At 52.1% G+C, this 19,911-nt stretch overlaps 1 protein-coding gene across 1 annotated transcript; it reads right to left on the reverse strand.

Annotated features, from left to right (window-relative positions):
• Positions 1–751: 751 nt before the first annotated feature.
• YJU2 (YJU2 splicing factor homolog) lies at positions 752–17,876 on the reverse strand. The gene is made up of 8 exons (XM_047777484.1): positions 17,768–17,876; positions 14,929–15,029; positions 13,406–13,550; positions 10,577–10,711; positions 7,636–7,817; positions 6,352–6,472; positions 2,716–2,854; positions 752–1,405 (listed from the first exon to the last, which is right to left on the reverse strand). The coding sequence occupies exons 1-8, from the start codon at positions 17,789–17,791 to the stop codon at positions 1,293–1,295; spliced, it is 960 nt and encodes a 319-aa protein (XP_047633440.1). The 5' UTR covers positions 17,792–17,876; the 3' UTR covers positions 752–1,292.
• Positions 17,877–19,911: the final 2,035 nt, after the last annotated feature.

A 19,911-nucleotide genomic window follows, 5' to 3' on the forward strand; every position in this document is an offset into this window, starting at 1 on the left:
AATGGCAGTGGATCAAGAGCAAAGGAAGTTCAGGGAACAATCTGAAAGAATTAATCAAAATGAACCAAAGAACCCCCAACCCCTCAATCTCCTTTTGCAACTACATAAGCTAGATGACTTATCTTAACCCAGAATCTCTGAATGGCCCCAGTTCCAGGCAGTGACTAAGGAGGCTGAGTTGGGGGACAACAGGCAGTGCTGGGCTGGTACATGCTTCAGAACTGGCTCTGGCGTGGGGGACCGATTCACAGCACCTGCCGATTTCCATGGTGTAAGTAGTCCTGCCATGGCCGATTTTAAGCCACACACACGATGCTGCTAAGTGCAAGAGAAATAAATGCAGGAGGCGACAGGTCTCACCAGCTGCCAGTGTGAGCCAGCTTCTGTCCCCATATCAGAACTTTGGAATCAGGCCCCCGGGTCCTGTCTGGATGCTGTCCATTCTGCATGCCGTCCCTAACCAGGGAAATCATCATAGAAAAGCAGATCCCCAAAGTGGGGGCATCTTATTCCCCAAACTGTGGCAGTGAAAAACCCGGAGCCTCATGTGCGGATGGCAGATGGAAGTCTGTGAGTGTGTGTGTAGAGAGGGCTGATGTCTGGAACGCTGGGAGGGGTGGGAGAGATCAGGGATGATCAGGCTGTGGAGGCGTCTGACAGGGGCACAGGACCTTCAACTAGAAAATACTGCGGTTGGAGGGGACTGCGCAAGTTGAAGTCTGGCAACCTTGAAAGAACGTGAGCTTTGTAATCAGACTTGCTGGTCATATGACCATACTAACCTTTTATTGCTGTTTCACAAATTATCCCCGAAGTGACACACTCAATGGTGAATGTTTACTATCTCGTAGTTTCTCCGAGTCAGGACACCAGGACCCACGGGGTTGTGTGGTTCTGCAGCCCTCTCCTCAGGTGCTGGCAGAGAGACGGTGCCCAGGCCAGACTACAAGTTCATTTTATTGGTTCCAGGTGGTTCTGTGGTGGGAAGGGATGCAACCAGACCACCACTGGTGGATGGGCTCACTCATGTGCCCAACAAACAGCCGACATCTCGGGACTGTCCTAGAGACGACCGTGAAGCCTGCGGGCAGCTGCTCCGGGGCTGTCCAGGGGTGAGCTGGGGAGGGCTGGAGGGTGGGGGCAGGAGAGAAACTGAGTTCCTCAGATGATGCCTTGCAGGCCCCGCCAGCTCTGAAGGACACTCATGCTTGTCCGGTAGTGACTCTGGTTGGTCCCAAGGGAAGGCTGGAGCTGGCTGTGGCCTTGACCCAGGAAGGGCCTGGGGGCAGGGCTCAGTTGCTGCCGCTACTGTCCTCACTGTCGGAATACACACCCAGTTGGCTCAGGGAGGAGGGGCCAGGCGCCTGGGGCGAAGGCTCGGCTGTCTTTCCGTTCATCACTGTGCCTGGGGGAGAGGTGAGAGCTAGCCCACAGTGGCTCCTTGTCCCTGGCGTCCACCTCAGGGCAGTTTGGGGAGGGCTGGGTGAGGTCTGGAGAGTGGGGTTGGCCATTCCTCCCTGTTTGCAACCTTTGTGGAAAATGCCGGGTGGCTCCATCGCAGCTTAAACCCACACGCCCAGCACCTCCACTTCCGAAAAGCGACCCGGGCACCCGTGCCGGGGTGCCACACAGAAAACAGAAATGTTCCAAGTCCCAAGTGAAACTGTGTACCACAGTGACCAAGAAGGGCAGATCCTGGCTCCACTACCCACCCTCGCTGTGTGGCTCTGGGCAAGTGGCTTCGCCTCTCTGGGCCTCGGTCTCATCCTCTGATTAAACGGGGTAATAAGTGTTCTGATACAATGGCCTGGGCATACAGAAGGCCAGCTGGGTGCCAGGATCTAAGGCAGGTGCTTGACATGCAGTGGCTCATGGAATCAGCCCCAAACCCTACAGGCCCTATGAGGCTGGTCCTGTCATTCGCATCTTCCAGAACAGGAAGATGAAGGGCAGAATGAGCACTCGGAGGTGTGGGGATCTGCACCCAGGCTGTCTGCCTTGGAATCCTGCTCTTTCTAGCTCACTGGGCCAACCCCACCCTAGTTCTCCAACTCCTGAGGGTCCAGGGAAGCCACACACACAGAGCATCCTTGACATAACCACTGAAATGCAGATGCCCAGGAACTGGCTGGGGAGGCTGGGGTGCATGTCTACAGACAATGAAGATGGGAGTACGGGCAGTCGCGGGATCACACAATTTATCTTATACACCTCTACCAGACTTGGGTTTTGAAAGCAAACACTTGCTCCTTTTGTAATTAAGAGAAAAAAGGAGACAAAAAAAAAAAAAAGAGTTCCCGTCATGGCGTAGCAGAAACAAATCTGACTAGGAACCGTGAAGTTGCGGGTTCGATCCCTGGCCTCGCTCAGTGGGTTGAGGATCCGGCATTGCCATAGCTGTGGTGTAGGTCGCAGATGTGGCTCAGATCCGACATTGCTGTGGCTGTGGTATAGACTGGCAGCTGCAGCTCCGGTTAGACCCCTAGCCTAGGAACCTCCATATGCCACGGGTGTGGCCCTGAAAAGACCAAAAAAAAAAAACTAAAAACAAACAAAAAAACGAAGCCCCAGCTTCTTCTTCCCTCACACCCAGCTGAAGGCACACCTGGCCTGGCCCTTGCACTCCAGAGGATCAGGAACCACACTGGGGGCACTGCTGCCACCTAGTGGCCTTCTATGGCACTGTACTCAGCTTCCCAGACCCAGGGAACCTACTTGGTGGGGCCAGGCCTCGCTGGATGCTGCGGTCCAAGTCTGTTTTCTTCACCACGACTAAGCCTGACAGCTGCGGCCTGCTGCCAAGGGTGCCCACGCTGCGCTCCCAGCTCTCCACCTTCCTCTTGGCTTTTGGGGCCTGCAGGTGGGGAGGCAGGTGTATGGCATGACTGGGTGGTCTGGCTCAGATCCCACCCTTTCTCTGGCCTCCAGGCTCCTAACCTCCTGCTGAATCAAGGTCTTTACCACTCCCACTCCCTCTTCTGTACTGACCAACTCTCTCCCCTGCTCTAAATTCCTCTGTGGCTCCCCATGGCCCTAAGCTTGGCACTCGAGGCCTCTGCCCATTTTCTATCCCACACACCCTGCACTTATCCCACACACACTTACATTTCCTAAATCACACCATGGCTGCTCACCTCTGCATCTTACCTACACCATTCCCTCCACCTGGAATGTTCCCTTTGTTTCTAATTCACTTGGTGAACTCCTACTCATCCTTCAATACCCATCTCAAGCATCTGCTCCCTTGAGAAGCCTTCCCTCACAGTTCAAGTGAGTGCTGCATGTCTGTGCCCACAGTGCCCTCTACTGCCTTATTAACTGCCTCCCCAGCTACGCTGTAGGGTCCTGTCTTGTTCAGTCCTGGGGCTGCAGTGTAGCACAAGGTTCTTGGCACAAGCAGGTGCCCAATCAATGTGTTTGAAGGAATGAAGGAAGATGCAGGCACCCGCTGTGAGGACTAGTTAGAAGGAGGCAGAAAGGGACTTGGTTGCACCTCCAGCTCTTCAATCACACCAGGAGGGACCCCTTTTATTTGTCTGATGTTTAAACAGAGGAACTGGAGTTCCCATCGTGGCTCAGCAGAAACGAATCTGACTAGAATCCATGAGAACTTGGGTTCAATCCCTGGTATTGCTCAGTAGATTAAGGATCCGGCATTATTGTGAGCTGTGGTGTAGGTTGCAGATGCGGCTTGGATCCCACGTTGCTCTGGCTGTGGTGCAGGCCAGCAGCTACAGCTCCTATTCGACCCCTAGCCCGGGAACCTCCACATGCCACAGGTTCAGCTCTAAAAAGATAAAAAATAAATAAATAAATAAAGGAAACCACTAGATGCAGGAGGCCCTGGTGGAGCTGGGAGCTCGTGGTGCAGGGACAGCATGCTGGCAGGAAGCTGCATTCACAGAGCTCACCATCTGGGGAAGGGGGAGGGTGGATGAGCAAGCAGATGATCAGCTCACCATCATCTTTTATTTGTTTGTTCTGTCTTTTTAGGACTGCACCTGTGGCATGTGGACGTTCCCAGGCTAGGGAGGGGTTGAATAGGAGTTAAAGCTGCTGGCCCACATCCTAGCCATAGCAATGTGGGATCCGAGCCACTTAGGCGATCTACACCACAGCTCACGGCAATGCTGGATCCTTAGCCCACTGAGAGAGGCCAGGGATCAAACCCTCATCCCCTCATCCTCATGGATAGTCGTTGGGTTCTTAACCTGCTGAGCCACAACAAGAACTCCTGTCCTTCACCTTTTATCGAACACTCATGATAGCAGGCTGGGTGCTGAGAGTCATATGTATCTGTCCCAGGCCTGTTTAGGCCAGTTGTATTCATCATTAAACTAAAACAAGGGAATAGAAAAAGGGAATAGAGGGATGGAAAGGGAGACGCTTCCATAAAACTCAAGGTGAAACTTTTTTTTTTTTTGGTTGTGCCTATGACATTTGGAAGTTCCAAGGCCACAGCAGCGACCTAAGCCGTTACAGTGATGACGCCAGATCCTTGACTGCTAGGTCACCAGGGAACTCCAAAAATTTATGGTGAACTTTGTGTAAAGCGAAATAAAATGAAAAGTCCACTGTCAGATTAGCTATGAGCAGTTTCCACTGTGGCCTAGTGGGTTACGAATCTGACTACAGTGGCTCAAGTCACTGTGGAGCCGCTGGTTCAATTCCTGGCTTGAGAACTTCCATATGCCATGGGTAAGGCCATAAGAAAAATATTTTTGCTACAGCATGATAACTATGAAAGACTAGGGGGAAAATCATTCAAGGTCAGATTGCTTTGAAAGCACCTTCATGAGTTACCATTGTGGAGCAGCAGAAATGAATTCTCCTAGTAAACATGAGGTTGTGGGTTTGATCCCTGCCCTTGCTCAGTGGGTTAAGGATCTGGCGTTGCCGTGAGCTGTGGTGTAGGCTGGCAGCTGTAGCTCCGATTTGACCTCTAGCCTGGGAATCTCCATATGCCATGGGTGTGACCTTAAAAAGCAAAAAAAGGAGTTCCCGTCGTGGTGCAGTGGTTAATGAATCCGACTAGGAACCATGAGGTTGCGGGTTCGGTCCCTGCCCTTGCTCAGTGGGTTAACTATACTGGCGTTGCCGTGAGCTGCGGTATGGGTTGCAGACGCGGCTCGGATCCCGCGTTGCTGTGGCTCTGGCGTAGGCCAGTGGCTACAGCTCTGATTCGACCCCTAGCCTGGGAACCTCCATATGCCGCGGGAGCGGCCCAAAGAAATAGCAAAAAGACAAAAAAAAAAAAAAGTAACTTCAATCTTTTGCTCTACTTGAAATTAAAAAAAAAAAAAGAGGAACCCTGACACGAGCCCCTACAAAACTAACTACCCTCTTAACAAGGGAGAGGCTGAACCTTTTCTCAGTGCTCCTGGCCATCAATAAACCTACTTGAAGCCTCAATGCTCCAGACTCTCCGCCTCTATTTACTTCTGCTCCAAGACCCCACAGCCCTTTCCCCAGGAGGGGTCGTGGTGACCCCTCCACAAAAATCTCTCCTGTCCTCTTGTTTCTCTCACTCTCTTTCCCCCTTCCTTTCCTGACAGCCCCTTCCTGCTCTAACATCTTGGTTCCACATAAAAAGATTAATGGATGACAGTACATGACCCCCAAACCCACTCTCTTCTGACAGTTAAAGAATTTTCAGCTGGAACATGGCTGCCTCTGTGAAAGACTATGTTTCCCAGCCCCTTTTGCAGAGGGATGATCAGTTGGTTCAATTCTGACCAATGGGATGTGAGCAAAAGGTTGTGCTCAACCAAATAGGTAGAGTGACCCCTCCATGTCCTCCTCCGCCCTACCCCTTTCCATTGGCCAGGATGCAGACACTGCAGTGAGGGCTTCATCCTCAGGACAGCACGACAATGAGGACACTTGGGCAGCTCTCAGCCTCCCTTGTAGCTCAACTTGGCTACAAGACCACAGAGCTGGAGTCCATGTTCTGGGACAGGGCAGAACAAAGAGAAGGGAGGAGCCTAGATTCCTGAATGACTGCATGGACCAGGGCCGCCTGGAAGTCCAGCCCAGGACTATTATGGGACTGAGAAATAAATGTCTGCCTGATGGCTCTAATCTTGGGGAGTCTCTCTCCTTGTTTCTTCAGCTGAAGCAGGGGTGGAAAACTAGTCTTGTAGGCCTGCCACCTGTCTTTGTAAATCAAGTTTAACTGGCACACAGCCACGCCCACTTAGCTAAACATGATCTATGGCCGGTTTGTGCTACCACGACAGCAGAGTTGAGCACAGACTATCTGGCCTTTCAAGACGAAGTTAAGCCAACCCCTGGCTTACTCTTTCCCTGCTTCTCCTGAGAGCACATGGAGATGCAGGCAGCCCCACTCACCTCGTCCAGGATGGCGGTGGGGTTGGGCCGGAGGGCAGGCCAGGGCTGGGTGGGAGCAGCATCCTCCTCTGAATCAGAGTCTTCCAGGAGTCTTCGTTTCCTAGATTCTTCCACTAAGGCCCTGCGGGACAGAATGTGGGACTTGCAGATGTGCTCTGTGGGGGGACAGTGGCCGGGACACCCCTGCGGAGGTGCACCAAATGGCTACCCCCTCCTGACTGTGCTGAGTGGGGATGGGCGTACACAAATAATTCTTAGGAAAAGATCTTCGGCAACTGAGCCCAGTGGGGTGGTTTAGCGCCTGGAGGCTGGAACCAGCCTGTCTGGATTCAAACTCTGGCTGGGGCACCTGGGTCACGGCCTTACCTGGAGCTCCCAAATCTTAGTGCTCTCAATCACCACAATGGGGCCATACTCAAAACAGTGCCTGGTACCCAGAGGGAGCTCGATAAATGCAGACTCCTCTCACTATTTACAGTATTACTGACCTGCCAACCCAGTAATGCTGACTGAGCACCTACTATGCACCTGACCCTGTTTCAGGCCCCGATGCAAAGGTCAACCAAGTCCCTGATTGGCCTCTCAACAAGGGAGGACAGATGATAAATTCAGAAAGAGGGGAATCAGCAAGAAGGTTCCAGAGAGTGGGAGGTGTCATGGACAAGCTTGAACACAGATGCAGGTCTGAGGCCACATCCTGGGAAGGCCACTCACCAGGCTGGCTCTGGGGGGCATCTGGAACTGGACTCTGGGGGTTCGACCACCCTCACTGATGGGGGCGCTCCCTGACCCTACACTGTCTGTGCAAACATGGGTCTCCACAGGCACCTGCTCTCCTCCTGGAGTCTGGAGTCTTGGCCTTGCCAGGCAGAGGCGCCTTCACGACTGGCCCCAAGGAGAACCTGGGCTGGGGGCTGGGTCTCATGCACCTCCCTGAGGAACCCACCCCACCCGTGCTATCATGTCTCATTCTGGGCTAATTAATCCTGTCCTGTGGGAATCCACCAGGAGAGGACACAAAGTCTGCGCCTGGGCCCTGACTTTGTCCCATGAACCTTTTTCCTCTGTAATTAACCATCAAACCCAGGGGTGGTTACTGACACCAAGAGAGAGAACGTGAGATGGGGAGAGGGCGTGGGGAAGGCCTCCCTGAGACGGTGACACTCATGGGAGCCATGAAGGATCTGGAGGGGGGATTCCAGCCAGAGGGAAGGGCCCCACAAAGGCTGTGTGGCAGGGGGGTGCACCGGGGACCCTCCAGCCTGCCCGCCCGCCCTGACTCACGCCGTCTCCCTCTCGTCCTCTTCCTGCTCCCGCTTTTGCCTCTCCTCCTCTGACAGGCGGTGCTGCCGCAGCATGGCCTCAAAGTCCACATGGGCCTGTCGCTGGTTCAAGTCCTTGAGCTCCTGCAGGTTCTCCAGAACCTCCATCTCCAGCTTGGAGTCCTTGGTTCTGTTCTCCAGTACCTGGCAGGGACCATGATGGGGGGCTGAGTGTGCTAGGACCTCACTCCTCCATGAGGCCGGCCTGGCCTTGGGGGTCGCCAAGGGCCAGGGTATGACCCCCTACCCCGGTGCCTCGAACCCCAGAGCTGCACCCATGTCACAGCTCGGAACACAGAGGCTCAGGGAGGGAAAGTGATCGCCTAAGGCCACATGGCTGCTCAGGGATAAAGCCAGATGGCCTGGACTTCCAGCCTGGCTCCATCCCTTAGTAAAAATAACAGTAAGATTGAAAAGGATCTGAGCAATTGCTATGTGCCAGGACCCAGGCTAAGATGCTTCCAAACATAATCTCATTGAATCTTTGCAGCAACCCCCATTTTACAGATGAGGAAACTGAGGGGCCGAGAGAGGAGGTTGGCAGACCCAGGTCTCAGAGACGGCTTTGGAGTCAGGCAGGGCTGGGTATGACTCCTGCCTTGCTGCTTCCTGGCTGTGTGACCTTGTTAAATTAACCCTCTGGGAAATGGCAGTTGTAATGATTTGAAAACATGTCCATGAATTCTTTTCTTTTATTTTTTTTGCTTTTTAGGGCCACACACGTGGCATATGGAAGTTCCCAGCCTAGGAGCTGAATCGGAGCTGCAGCTTCCGGCCTAAGCCATAGCTCGCAGCAGGGATCCTTATCCCACTGAACGAGGCCAGGGATCGAACCTGCAACCTCATGGGTACTGGCTGGATTCATTTCCGTTGAGCCATGACAGGAACTCCCCACAAATTCTTTCACACTCCTTCCTTCCAAAGGTAGAGCCCATTGCCCTTCCCCATGAGGGCGGGAGGGTTTAGGGACTCACTTCTGAACAGACCAATGACAGTGTGTCACTTCTGAGGCAGGTCATAAAAGGCCCTGGGCTCCTCCTTGTTTTCTCTAGCACTTTTACTGGGGTGGGGGGAGCCCCCATGTTGTGAGGAGGCTCAAGGAGAACTGTGGAAAGGCCCCTGTCGAGAGGAACTGAGGCCTCCAGCCAAGAGCCACATGTGGGAACCATTCTGGAGGTGGCTCCTCCAGCCCCAGTTGAGCCTTCAGATGAGGCAGCCCCCGCTCACAGCTTCAATGTGATCTCATGAAGGACCCCAAGATAGGATCATCCAGCTAAGCTGCTCCTGGATGCCTGACTCTCAGAAACTGTGGGATAATAAATGCTTGAAGTCACAAAGTTTGGGGGCAACTTGTTACACAGTGACAGTTAACCAATACCAGAGTAATACCCCTGTGCTGGCCAGTGTAGCAAGAAGTAGAGTAGCACATGGACAGACCTGAGGCAGTTCCGGGAATAGAGAAAATTGTGTCTCTAAGGCCTATTTCCTTCCCTGTGGCTCTGCACGGCCACTAAAAAAGTCAGATCAGCTCTGACTTGGCTTCCTCAGAAAACACGGCTGGCAGAGGCATGAGGGTCCAGGAACAGACGGGGATTGTGGGGGTGAAAGGAGAGGGGAAGGAACGTGGACAGCCTACTATTTCTGAGAAAAACAACACAAATTTCCAGTTAAAGATAAAAATAACTCCTTTAAGGAAGAACTACAACAGCATCAGCACTTACGAATTCCAGCATGCCGGGCCCCATTCTGAGTTGTGTGTGTATGAACTCATTTAATCTTCACCACAGTGCATCCGGGGGTGCAATTTCGATCTCATTTTATAGATGAGGCCAAGTGCCTTGGCCAAGGTGACACAGCCAGGAAATGGTCAAGAAAACTTTTCCATCCGTGTTTCTAGTCTTAACCCCTCTACTGGCCTAGTGAGTCACGGGAAAATCCTTAGGAAACTGCAGGGCAGCCAGCAGCAGGAAGCTCCTTATGTTCTGAAGTCCAACTTCCTGCCTCGTCATATTGGTTTTTTCTTGCTGTGCAACAATCTGCCACCAGCCCAGTGGACTAAAACAATACAAATTCACTCTCTCACGGTTTCTGTGGGTTGGGAGTCTGGCCTGGCAAGGCTGGGTTCTCTGGCAGGGTCTCACCAGGTTCAGATCAAGGGTCAAGGGCCCTCTTCCGAGCTCATTCAGGCTGACGAGTTCAGTTCCTTTTTTTTTTCTTTCTTTTTGCCTTTTTTAGGGCCGCACCTGCAGCATACGGAGGTTCCCAGGCTAGAGGTTTAATCAGAGCTGCAATCGCTGGTCTACATCAGAGCCACAGCAACGCAGGATCCGAGCCGCGTCTGTGACCTACACCACAGCTCATGGCAATGCCAGATCCTTAACCCGCTGAGCAAGGCCAGGGATCAAACCTGCGACCTCATGGTTCCTAGTCGGATTTGTTAACCACTGAGCCACAACGGGAACTCGAGTTCAGTTCCTTTTGGCTGTGGAACTGAGGGCACTGCCTTCTTGCTGGATGTTGACTGGGGACTGGTCTCAGCTCAGAGGGGCTGCCTGCTGTTCCCTGCCACACAGCCCCTTCTACAATGTCCCTCCCTCATATGTCTGACATCCTCTGTCTCTGACTCTAGACCCAGATTAATGGGCCCATCTGGATAATTCCCCTCCCAAGAGGTTGACCGCACCACAGTTTAATCTAACATAACATGATCACTGGAATAAGCTTCTTGAATACACAGTCCTGGGACAATGCGAGCAGGTGACCAGGAGCTGGTGGGTCTTGGGAACATCTTAAGAGTTCCGCCGACCACACTCCCTACCCCATCACCCTGCCCAGATGCCCGATGCAGGAAGGGGCACCGACTCTATCAGCACCCACACATGCACAGGCGGCCCCCGGCTCACCTTCATGGGGTTGTTCAGCTCCTCGTCCTCCCGCTCCTTCTGCACTCTCTTCTCCTCCTCCTCCAGGAGCTTCTCGGCCTGGAAGTTCCGAGTGGCTCCGTGCTCCATGGTGTAGTCTGTGTTTTCGGGGTCTGTCTGGGAGGGAGGAAGGGCAGACATCAGCTCCTGCGTCCCGGGGCACTGGAAGCTTCTGCTGAACAGCAGCCAGCAGCCTGGAACACCTTCTGCCCGTATTTCACTCCCCCTAACACAGAGCCTTTTTTTCTTGTCTTACTGCTTCGAGCATGACTACAGTTCTTTCTCTCCAGTGCTCCTGCCCCCTTCTCCAGAAACCCTGGACTCCCCAGTGTGGACTTCCAGACCCTTCTCCACCTGCCCACTGCCACCCTGCTGCCCTTCATCCTCCACAAGTTTGTAAATAAAAGTCTCTGGGGCTCCACACACATCTTTTCTGTCATATGTGTGTGTGCACGCGTACTGAACACTTCCCCCTTGACTATAAATTACACATCCAGTGTGTACAGCACATGCTCCTATTTGCGTGTATAAAATGGACAGGCAAAATGTAACCTGCTATCTTGGATGAGACCCTGGAACAGAAAGGTGACATTAGTAGGAAAAGTGAAATCTGCATCATGTCTGGAATTTGGTTAACAGCACTGATCCACTGTTAGTTTCTTTTTCTTTTTGTCTTTTTAGGGCCACAACTGCAGCATATGGAGGTTCCCAGGCTAGGGGTCCAATCAGAGCTGTAGCTGCCAGCCTATACCACAGTCACAGCAACACGGGATCCAAGCCACATCTGCGACCTATATCACAGCTCATGGGAACACCAAATCATTAACCCACTGAGCGAGGCCAGTGATTGAACCCACATCATCATGGGTAACAGATTCATTTCCAATGCGCCACAACAGGAACTCCCTGTTATAAGTTTCTATTCATGGGGGCTGGCTGGGCAGAGAGGAATGGTAAATCATGGATGGTTATCTTTTATTTAAAAAATTTTTTTTGTCTTTTTAGGGCTGCACCCATGGTATATGGAGGTTCCCAAGCTAGGGGTCAAATGGGAGCTATAGCCACTGGCCTATATTACAGGTTATGGCAATACCAGATCCTTAACTCATTGAGCGAGGCCAGGGATTGAACCTGCATCCTCATGGATGCTAGTCAGATTTGTTTCCACTAAGCCACAATGGGAACTCCAGGAAGAGTAAATTAATTTTTCAGTGTTAATCCTGTAGTACTGTTTGAATTCTGTTTTTATCATAGACTGATAGACATATATAAGTATATATATATATACATACAATCCTAGTTATTTAATCAGCTGAAATTCTTCACCAGGAAGGCCAATTCATGAATTTTGCCATAGTTTCTCTAGTCTTTAAAAAATTCATGTGTTTTCATAATTTCCAAATATATGTATACTTCCTAATTCAGGTAAAAAAAAATCATTTTCTGGAGACAACCCAAATATCTATTAGCTGACAAATAGTTAAACAAAATGTGGTCCATCCATACAGTGGATATTATCCAGCCTTAAAAAGGAGAGAGGAGTTCCCGTCATGGTGCAGTGGAAACGAATCCGACTAGGAGCCATGAAGTTGTGGGTTCGATCCCTGGCCTCACTCAGTGGGTTAAGGATCCGGCATTGTCATGAGCTGTGGTGTAGGTCACAGACACAGCTTGGATCCCGAGTTGTTGTGGCTGTGGTGTAGGCCAGTAGCTGTAGCTCTGACTGGACCCCTGGTCTGGGAACCTCGATATGCCATGGGTGCAGCCCTAAAAAGCAAAAAAAAAAAGGAGAGAATCACTGACACTTGTTACGATGTGAACGGATCTGGAGACCATGATGCTCAGTGAGAGAAGCAGACACAGAAGGACACCCAGTGTGGGATTCCATGGATGGGAAACGTCCAGAATAAGCAAATGCAGAGACAGAGTGGATTCACAGTTGTCAGGGACTGTGGAGAGGGGTGAGGAGTGACTGCTGATGGGGATGAGGCTTAATTTGGGGGTGATAAGAATGTCCTGGAATTAGATAGAGAGCTTAGTATCTTAGAAATATGCTAAAAAACCACTGAATTATATATTTTAAAAGAGAGAGAACTGTATGGCATATAGATCACATATACATAATTAATAATACATAAAAGTATACTTTTTGTTTAATTAAATTCTGATTTTCAACTGAAGGAAAAAAGCCTCTGGCAAAAAATGTACTCAAACAGTATGAAAATATGTGACGAGGAAACTGTAAGTTCTCTTCCTCTTTTCCACAAATATGTAATACCACCCGTGGGGCAACAAAGTGAAAACGTGATGGCTGTCAGCTGTGCGATACTCCACGGCATACCAGCTTCTCCCTCAAACCCCCCGATGCTGCACATCTAGGTTGCTTCCAGTTTTCCGCCTCTAGAGCCAGCACTGTGGTGAACTTTGCCCCAAACATGCGCTGTTTCCTGGGGAGAAGGTGAAGCAGAGTTTCCCTGGGTGGGGAGGACAGGAGTGGTGACCCCCAGAGGAGGCAGGATCGGCCTACCCTTTTTTTTTTTGTCTTTTTTGCATTTTTTTTTTTCCTAGGGCCATATCCGCAGCATATGGAGGTTCCCAGGCTAGGGGTCTAATCGGAGCTGCAGCTGCCGGCCTACGCCAGAGCCACAGCAACTCGAGATCCAAGCTGCCTCTGCGACCTACACCACAGCTCACGGCAACGTTGGATCCTTAACCCACTGAGCGAGGCCAGGGATCAAACCCGCAACCTCATGGTTCCTGGTCGGATTCGTTAACCACGGAGCCACAACGGGAACTCCAGGACCGGCCTACCTTGAAGGTGATCTCTGCAAGGCAGCGTGTGCACTTGATGTAGAAGCGGAAGATGGGTAGGCCCAGGTAGGCCTCGTTCTGCACCGTCTCTTTGCGGGCGTTGAACTTTTTGCCCTTGTAGATATACTCTCCACATGTCTTACACCTGTGCGACAGGACAGGGACTTAAGACGGCATATCTCCAGGACCCTGGTTCCTACCAGTAGGATGCTTTAGCATTCTGGCAGATGGCTGCTTGCATACCTCCAGGGGCTTGCATACCTCCAGGGATGGGGAACTCCCTCCCTAGAAGCCTGCCCCACCGTGTGTACGGGTTCCCCTGAGCAGGCGTGCTCTTCTCACTAACAGCTGTCTGGGTCTCCATCCAAGTGGCACCTTCTTGGGAAGCTAGACTACCCAGACTACCCAGAGGTGAGACTTGCCTGTCACATACTCCCAGAAGCAAGCCTGGTGTTCATGGGGCATCCTGACCTCCAGTGGGAAGACTCCGCCAGGAGGGATGACGCAAGCAGTGGCGCAGAGCTCCTGCACCCTGCCCACCTCTGGTCCCTCCCACTCAGCCCCCGGGCTCCCCGGGCCCAGCTACAGACACCCAGCTTGGTCCCACCTCCAGACCCACAGCCTGTGACCCCCTCCCTCCTTTCAGTCCCCGGCTCTGCAGGCACTGCTCCCAAAATTTCCCCGCCGCCCCAGTGAAGTCCCCTCCCTTTCCTGCCACCATCCAGTCACACTCTCCCGGGACAGTTTATGGGCCCTGCATAGGCCCTTCCTGAATACTCCTGAGCTCTTCCTCTACTCCCCGCCAGACTGGGGCGCCACGGGGTCAAGTCTTGATCCCTACAGTGTCCCTGGTGCCCCATAGATGCTCAATAAATGGCTGCTGAGGGAGACAAATGAAGGAAGGAGGGACAGAGAGAAAAGGAGGAGACCGACAGCATGGAAACACGTGCCGAGTTTCACCAACAAAGCTGTCTTTGCTCACCACTTCACCGCAGATGTGCTAGGATGTGAAAAACTGTGGGGCTTCGAATCGGCAAGATAACATGATTCCGATAGGTGTGAAGGACAGGTCTGGGGACTGGGGGACAGGGGCGGGGGTGATGGAGGGGGACGGCTTGGAGATAGGAGGGCCTCTCTGAGGGGGTGAGGTTTAGGCCAAGCCCTGAAAGGTGAACGAGAGCCAGCCATGTGAGGGCAGAAGGAAGGGTGTTCCAGGCAGAGGGAAGAGCCCAGGCAAAGGTGCTAGGGCAGAAGGGACAGGGCCGTTGGAGGAAGTGAACGTATGTCCAGGAGCCCACACTGTGCTCACACTTTTGCTACCAGTGATCCAGATCTTGAGGCAGGAACTGGCTGGGAGCTCCGAGTGGCCAGGGAGATTAATCCTGAACGGCAGGAAAGCCAGGTCTGGCCTGATCACTGGCTCACTGGGTCCACATCTGAGCCAGGACTGGTGCCTTGGTCTGGGCACTGGGGATGGCCGCTCTCTGTGGACGCCAGGCGCTGGGCCCCGCGGGGATGCTCACCTCATGTTGAAGGGGGCCATTAGCCGCACCACGTACTGCCGGTCTTTGGGCAGCTTGAGCTTGGGGATCTTCGACGGGTCAAAGTCAGGTGGGTAGTATTTCTGTGGGGAGGAAGAAGTGTCAGCGGAGTTGCTTTCAGACGCAGGGGCAGGGTAGAGGGAAGGGGCCCCAGGGAGCTGTGTCTGGGTCCCCAGGACCACTGCCAGTTTCGATGACTTGGTAGGAAGACTCCTAGGACTCTGCACACACATATGCTCACAGCTACTATTCACTGCAGCAAAAGGATGCAGAGAAAAACCAGCAAAGGGAAAAGGCACGTGGGGTGGGGCCCAGGGAGACCGGAAACAGCTCCCAGTTTTTCCTGACGGAGTCATTCCCTCAGCAGTGAACTGTGACAACACGTGTGAAATGTCTCCCGGGGAAGCTCATAGAGACTCAGCATCCAGGGTTTTCACTGGGGACTGTCATGCAGGCACCTCTGCCCAGCATGGATGATGACTCCAGGAGGTGAGCAGGTGCTCAGCATAACCACATGGTTTGTTCAAATGGTTTAAGCTCATGGAGCCATCCTTTTCGAGGGACAGTGAGAACCACCCTGAAATTCAAGTTCCTGGATGCCAGCCAAGGCACAACATTGCAAGGAGGCCTTATAGTGTTGTTGTTGTTGTTTTTCCTTTTTATAGCCTCACCTACAGCATATGGAAGTACCAGGCTAGGGATTGAATCAGAGCTGCAGCTGAGGCCTATACCATGGCTACAGCATTACCAGATTCGAGGCACATCTGTGACCTACATCAGAACTTGTGGCAACACTGGATCCTTAACCCACTGAGCGAGACCAGAGATCGAACCCACATCCTCATGGATACTAGTCAGGTTCATAACCCGCTGAGCCACAATGGGAACTCCTATGCTGGATTCTTAACCCACTAAGCCACAACGAGAACTCCAGAAGCAGGTCTTTCTTTCTCTTTCTTTAGGGCCTCACCCAGGGCATATGAAGTTCTCAGGCTATGGGTTGAATCAGAGCTGTAGCTGCCAGCCTATACCACAGCCACAGCAACGCCAGATCCAAGCCACATCTGCAACCTACCCCACAGCTCACTGCAACGTCGGATCTTTAACCCACTGAGCAGGGCAAGGGATCGAACCTACAACCTCATGGACACTAGTCGGGTACATTACTGCTGAGCCACAACGGGGACTCCTCACAAGCAGGCCTTTCTAAGGACAGCAGCCTCAGGCCTGTTGTATTAACTCTTTCTGCACAGAAGCCTGAGATGGAAAATGTGGGGAAGGTGAGTTTGGATTATGTTTAAAAATCACCACGCAGGATAAACAGAAAATAAAGCACTTTGAGCTCTGAGCACTTACGAGGTGCCACATACTATTTAGAGCTTTACATCCCTTGCTTTATGCAATCCCTGCAAAGACCTGAGACAGACAGCAGAATACCCATAGGAAACTGAATCCTGGTGGTTTCAGCTACTCAAGGTCACACAGTGTGAGAAGCAAAGCCAGGGACACGACTTTGGGGAAACTGGTGTCATGATTAGGAGCATACATTACAGAGCTGGGGGTACTGGGTTTGACTCCACCACTCTCTGGCTATTACATAATCTCTCTGGGCCTGAGTTTCCTCATCTGATGGAGGGATAACTTGTTCACCTGCAAGGACTTCGTGAATATGGCACTTAGAGCAGTACCTGGCAAACACAAGTATTTACCAGAAAGTTATGGGAATAGATGGCCTCCCAGTTAGATCCTCAGGATGGAAGAACTTTCACCCATATGAAGTCCTGGAATGTGAGGTGACTGGGGCTAGATTTTTCTTTTTCTTTCTTTCTTTTTTTTTTTTTCAGTGCCAAACCTGCAGCATATGGGGGTTCCCGCGCTAAGGGTCAAATCCTAGCTGCAGCTGCCAAATCAGAGCTGCATCTGCGATCTGTGCCGCATCCTTCATCTACGCCGCAGCTTGCAGCAATGCCGGATCCTTAACCCACTGAGTGAAGCCAGGGATCAAACCCGCATCCTCATGCACACTAGCTGGGTTCTTAAGCCGCTGAGCTGCAACAGAAACTCCAGTGGCTGGATTCTTACCACAGGTGTTTAAAAGATTAGAGCACTGAGTTAGGGAAAGAGACATCAAACTGACCTTGGAAACCTGGGCTCGGAGCCATCAGTCTGGAGGTCTCTTCTCTACTCCTTCCTGACATCCTGGGTTTACACACTCCCAGGCCGGTGAGCTCACTCCTTTCCTGGGAGCACACACCCTCTTGGACGGTGGGGGACAGGGACTCAGAATTCCGGAGTTTTCTTCTCCAGAAGCTGAATGCTGCTTTCCAGACCCCGCCCCCCCCTCAACACACACACCAGTTCTGTTAGGGAATGATTTTTTTTTCCCCAAAAGAGCTGGCAGACTTAAGGCAACTGGAAAAGTCTCCAGCCGCACGCTGAATTTAGATAAGCCTAACCCTTCCCAAAGATCAGAACTGGCTAAAATAGACCCCCTGCCGGCGGTGCTTAGAGCTGAAATACCACGATTTTAAGAAAGCTCCGCCCCAAGGAAAGTGATTGGATAGTTCCCTTGAGAAGATCCAATCAGGAGAAGAGATCTGGTAAATACACCCAAGCTCCGCCCCCAAAGGTGATGGGGTACACTCCAGGCTCAAGGATGAGGTTTAGCTGAAGGCCCACCCTCCGCGGAAGGTGATTGGGGGGAGTGTGCAGACCGCTGGGAACAAGGCAAAGGTCCCACTAGAAGGGTATAATTAGCCCACTTCCGTTGGCTACGAGAGGTCCCACCACTGGTGGAAAGCCTTAGTCGCCCAACACTTACGTTTAAAACTTTTCGCTCCGACATCTTTGCCTCCTAGTCTTCTCACAAGCACGAGAGTACTGGTTAGGCTCGGTGCTTATCGAACTTTCCCGACCGTCTATCCTTTGTACTTCCGCTTACGCCACTCCTTCAGCCGCTGTTATTGGCTGCAGCGTATACAGCTTGCCTTTATCATTGGCTCCAGCCTCCGCCTGTCAACATCCGAGTCCCTCGGTCTTCCCTCCCTGGTTGCAACCCTGGGGGCGCTCATCAGAGTTCCGGCGTTGGTCAGGATTTGAAATTTCAAGGAGGCGTTGCGCCCCCTAGAGGCGATGGGGCTGCCGGTCACGACATTCCCTGTTCGTTTTTTGTTTTTTTGGTTTTCTTCCTAGGGCCGCACCCGCGGCATATAGAAGTTCACAGGCTAGGGGTCAGGTCGGAGCTACAGCTGCTGGCGTACACCACAGCCACAGCAACGCAGGATCCAAGCCGCGTCTGCGACCTACACCACAGCTCACAGCCATGTCAGATCCTTAACCCACTGAGGGAGGCCAGGGATGGAACCTGAAACCTCAAGGTTACTAGTCAGATTCGTTTCTGCTGCGTCACAACAGGAACTCCTCTTTTTGGTTTTTTAAGGGCCGCACCTGAGGCATATGGACTTCCCAGGCCTGGGGTCCAATCCGAGCTGCAGCAGCCGGCCTTCACCACAGCAACGCCAGATCCCAGCATTGTCTGCGACCTACACCTCAACTCATGGCAATGCTGGATCCTTAACCCACTGAGTGGGGCCAGGGATCGAACCCACATCCTTATGGATACTGGTCGGATTACCACTGAGCCACAACAGGAACTCCTGTTTGTTATTTCCCATGCCACACCAGCAGCATGTGGAAGTTCCTGGGCTAGGGATTGAATGGGAGCCACAGCTGTGATCTGTTCCTCAGCTGTGGCGATGCAGGATCCTTAACCCACTGTGGAGGCCCAGGGGTTGAACCTGCATCCTGGTGCTTCAGAGATGCCACTGATCCCATTGTACTACAGCGAGTCTTCCCTCCTACACACATATTTACTCCCTTATGTCTCCCTATTGCTTGCCTCTGTGTTCATCTTTCTAAAGAGGCCATCCCTTCCCTAGCCTCCCCCTTCCTTTTACAAATGTTTGCTCTGTATCGGAGATGTGCTTGGTCACTGGGGACACATCAGAGAACAAGACATAAGATTTCTGCCCCCTGGAGATCACTGCCTGTGTAGTGGGACTGATGGACAATAAACACACTCACACAAAAACTCAGGTCCTGGTAAGTGATTTGAAGACAAAACAACAGGTTAACAAAGTGATGAGAAGGGGCTACTTGAGAAAGTTGAGTGTCCTATGGCTGCTGTAACAAACTGCCACAAGCTCAATGTTTTATTTTTAATTTTTATTTTTTTTGTCTTTTTGCCATTTCTTGGGCTGCTCTTGAGGCATATGGAGGTTCCCAGGCTAGGGGTCGAATTGGAGCCATAGCCGCTGGCCTGCGCCAGAGCCACAGCAACGCAGGATCTGAGCCACGTCTGCAACCCCACACCACAGCTCACGGCAACGCCAGATCCTTAACCCACTGAGCAAGGCCAGGGATGGAACCCACAACCTCATGGTTCCTAGTCGGATTCGTTAACCACTGCGCCATGACGGGACCCCTGAATTTATTTTATTTTATGCCATACCTGTGGCATATGGAAGTTCTCAGGCCAGGGGTCAAATCTGAGCTGCAGCTGTGATCTATGTCACAGCTGTGGCAACACCAGATCCTTATCCCATGCTGCCAGGATAGGGATTGAACCCGCACTGCCACAGAGGGAACTCTGCTGACCTGTGAATTTAGACCTGAATGAAATGTACAGAGAAGCCCCTGGATTGAGAAAATGCTTCAGAACCTGGCTCTTTGGCCCCCTCCTCAGAGAAATCTTCCCAAACTCAGGTCCCATCTGTGTCCCCCAACAGTGGGGCTTACAACAGGGCAGTTTCTGGGGAGGTGTGTGAACCAAACTGCAGAGCTGAATGAATTCCACCACCCCATCCCAGGCAGAACCCCCCGACCCCTGCCCTGACTCCCCCAGCCCCATTCTCTTCCTCTGGTCCAGCCCCAACCCCACGTGGGAATGGAGATTCACTGTGTCTG

This window comes from Phacochoerus africanus, chromosome 4 (genome assembly GCF_016906955.1).
Source record: "Phacochoerus africanus isolate WHEZ1 chromosome 4, ROS_Pafr_v1, whole genome shotgun sequence".
In the NCBI taxonomy this organism is placed as follows: Eukaryota; Metazoa; Chordata; class Mammalia; order Artiodactyla; family Suidae; genus Phacochoerus; species Phacochoerus africanus.

What these genes read in the sequence shown, in the direction of transcription:
- YJU2 (XM_047777484.1), bottom strand. Translation starts at nt 17,791, where the DNA reads ATGTCGGAGCGAAAAGTTTTAAAC. An exon ending in GAGGACGAGAGGGAGACGGC is followed by an intron (nt 6,473 to 7,635) that starts GTGAGTCAGGGC and finishes TCTGTCCCGCAG; the next exon opens with GGCCTTAGTGGAAGAATCTA. An exon ending in GCGAGGCCTGGCCCCACCAA is followed by an intron (nt 1,406 to 2,715) that starts GTAGGTTCCCTG and finishes CCTCTCCCCCAG; the next exon opens with GCACAGTGATGAACGGAAAG.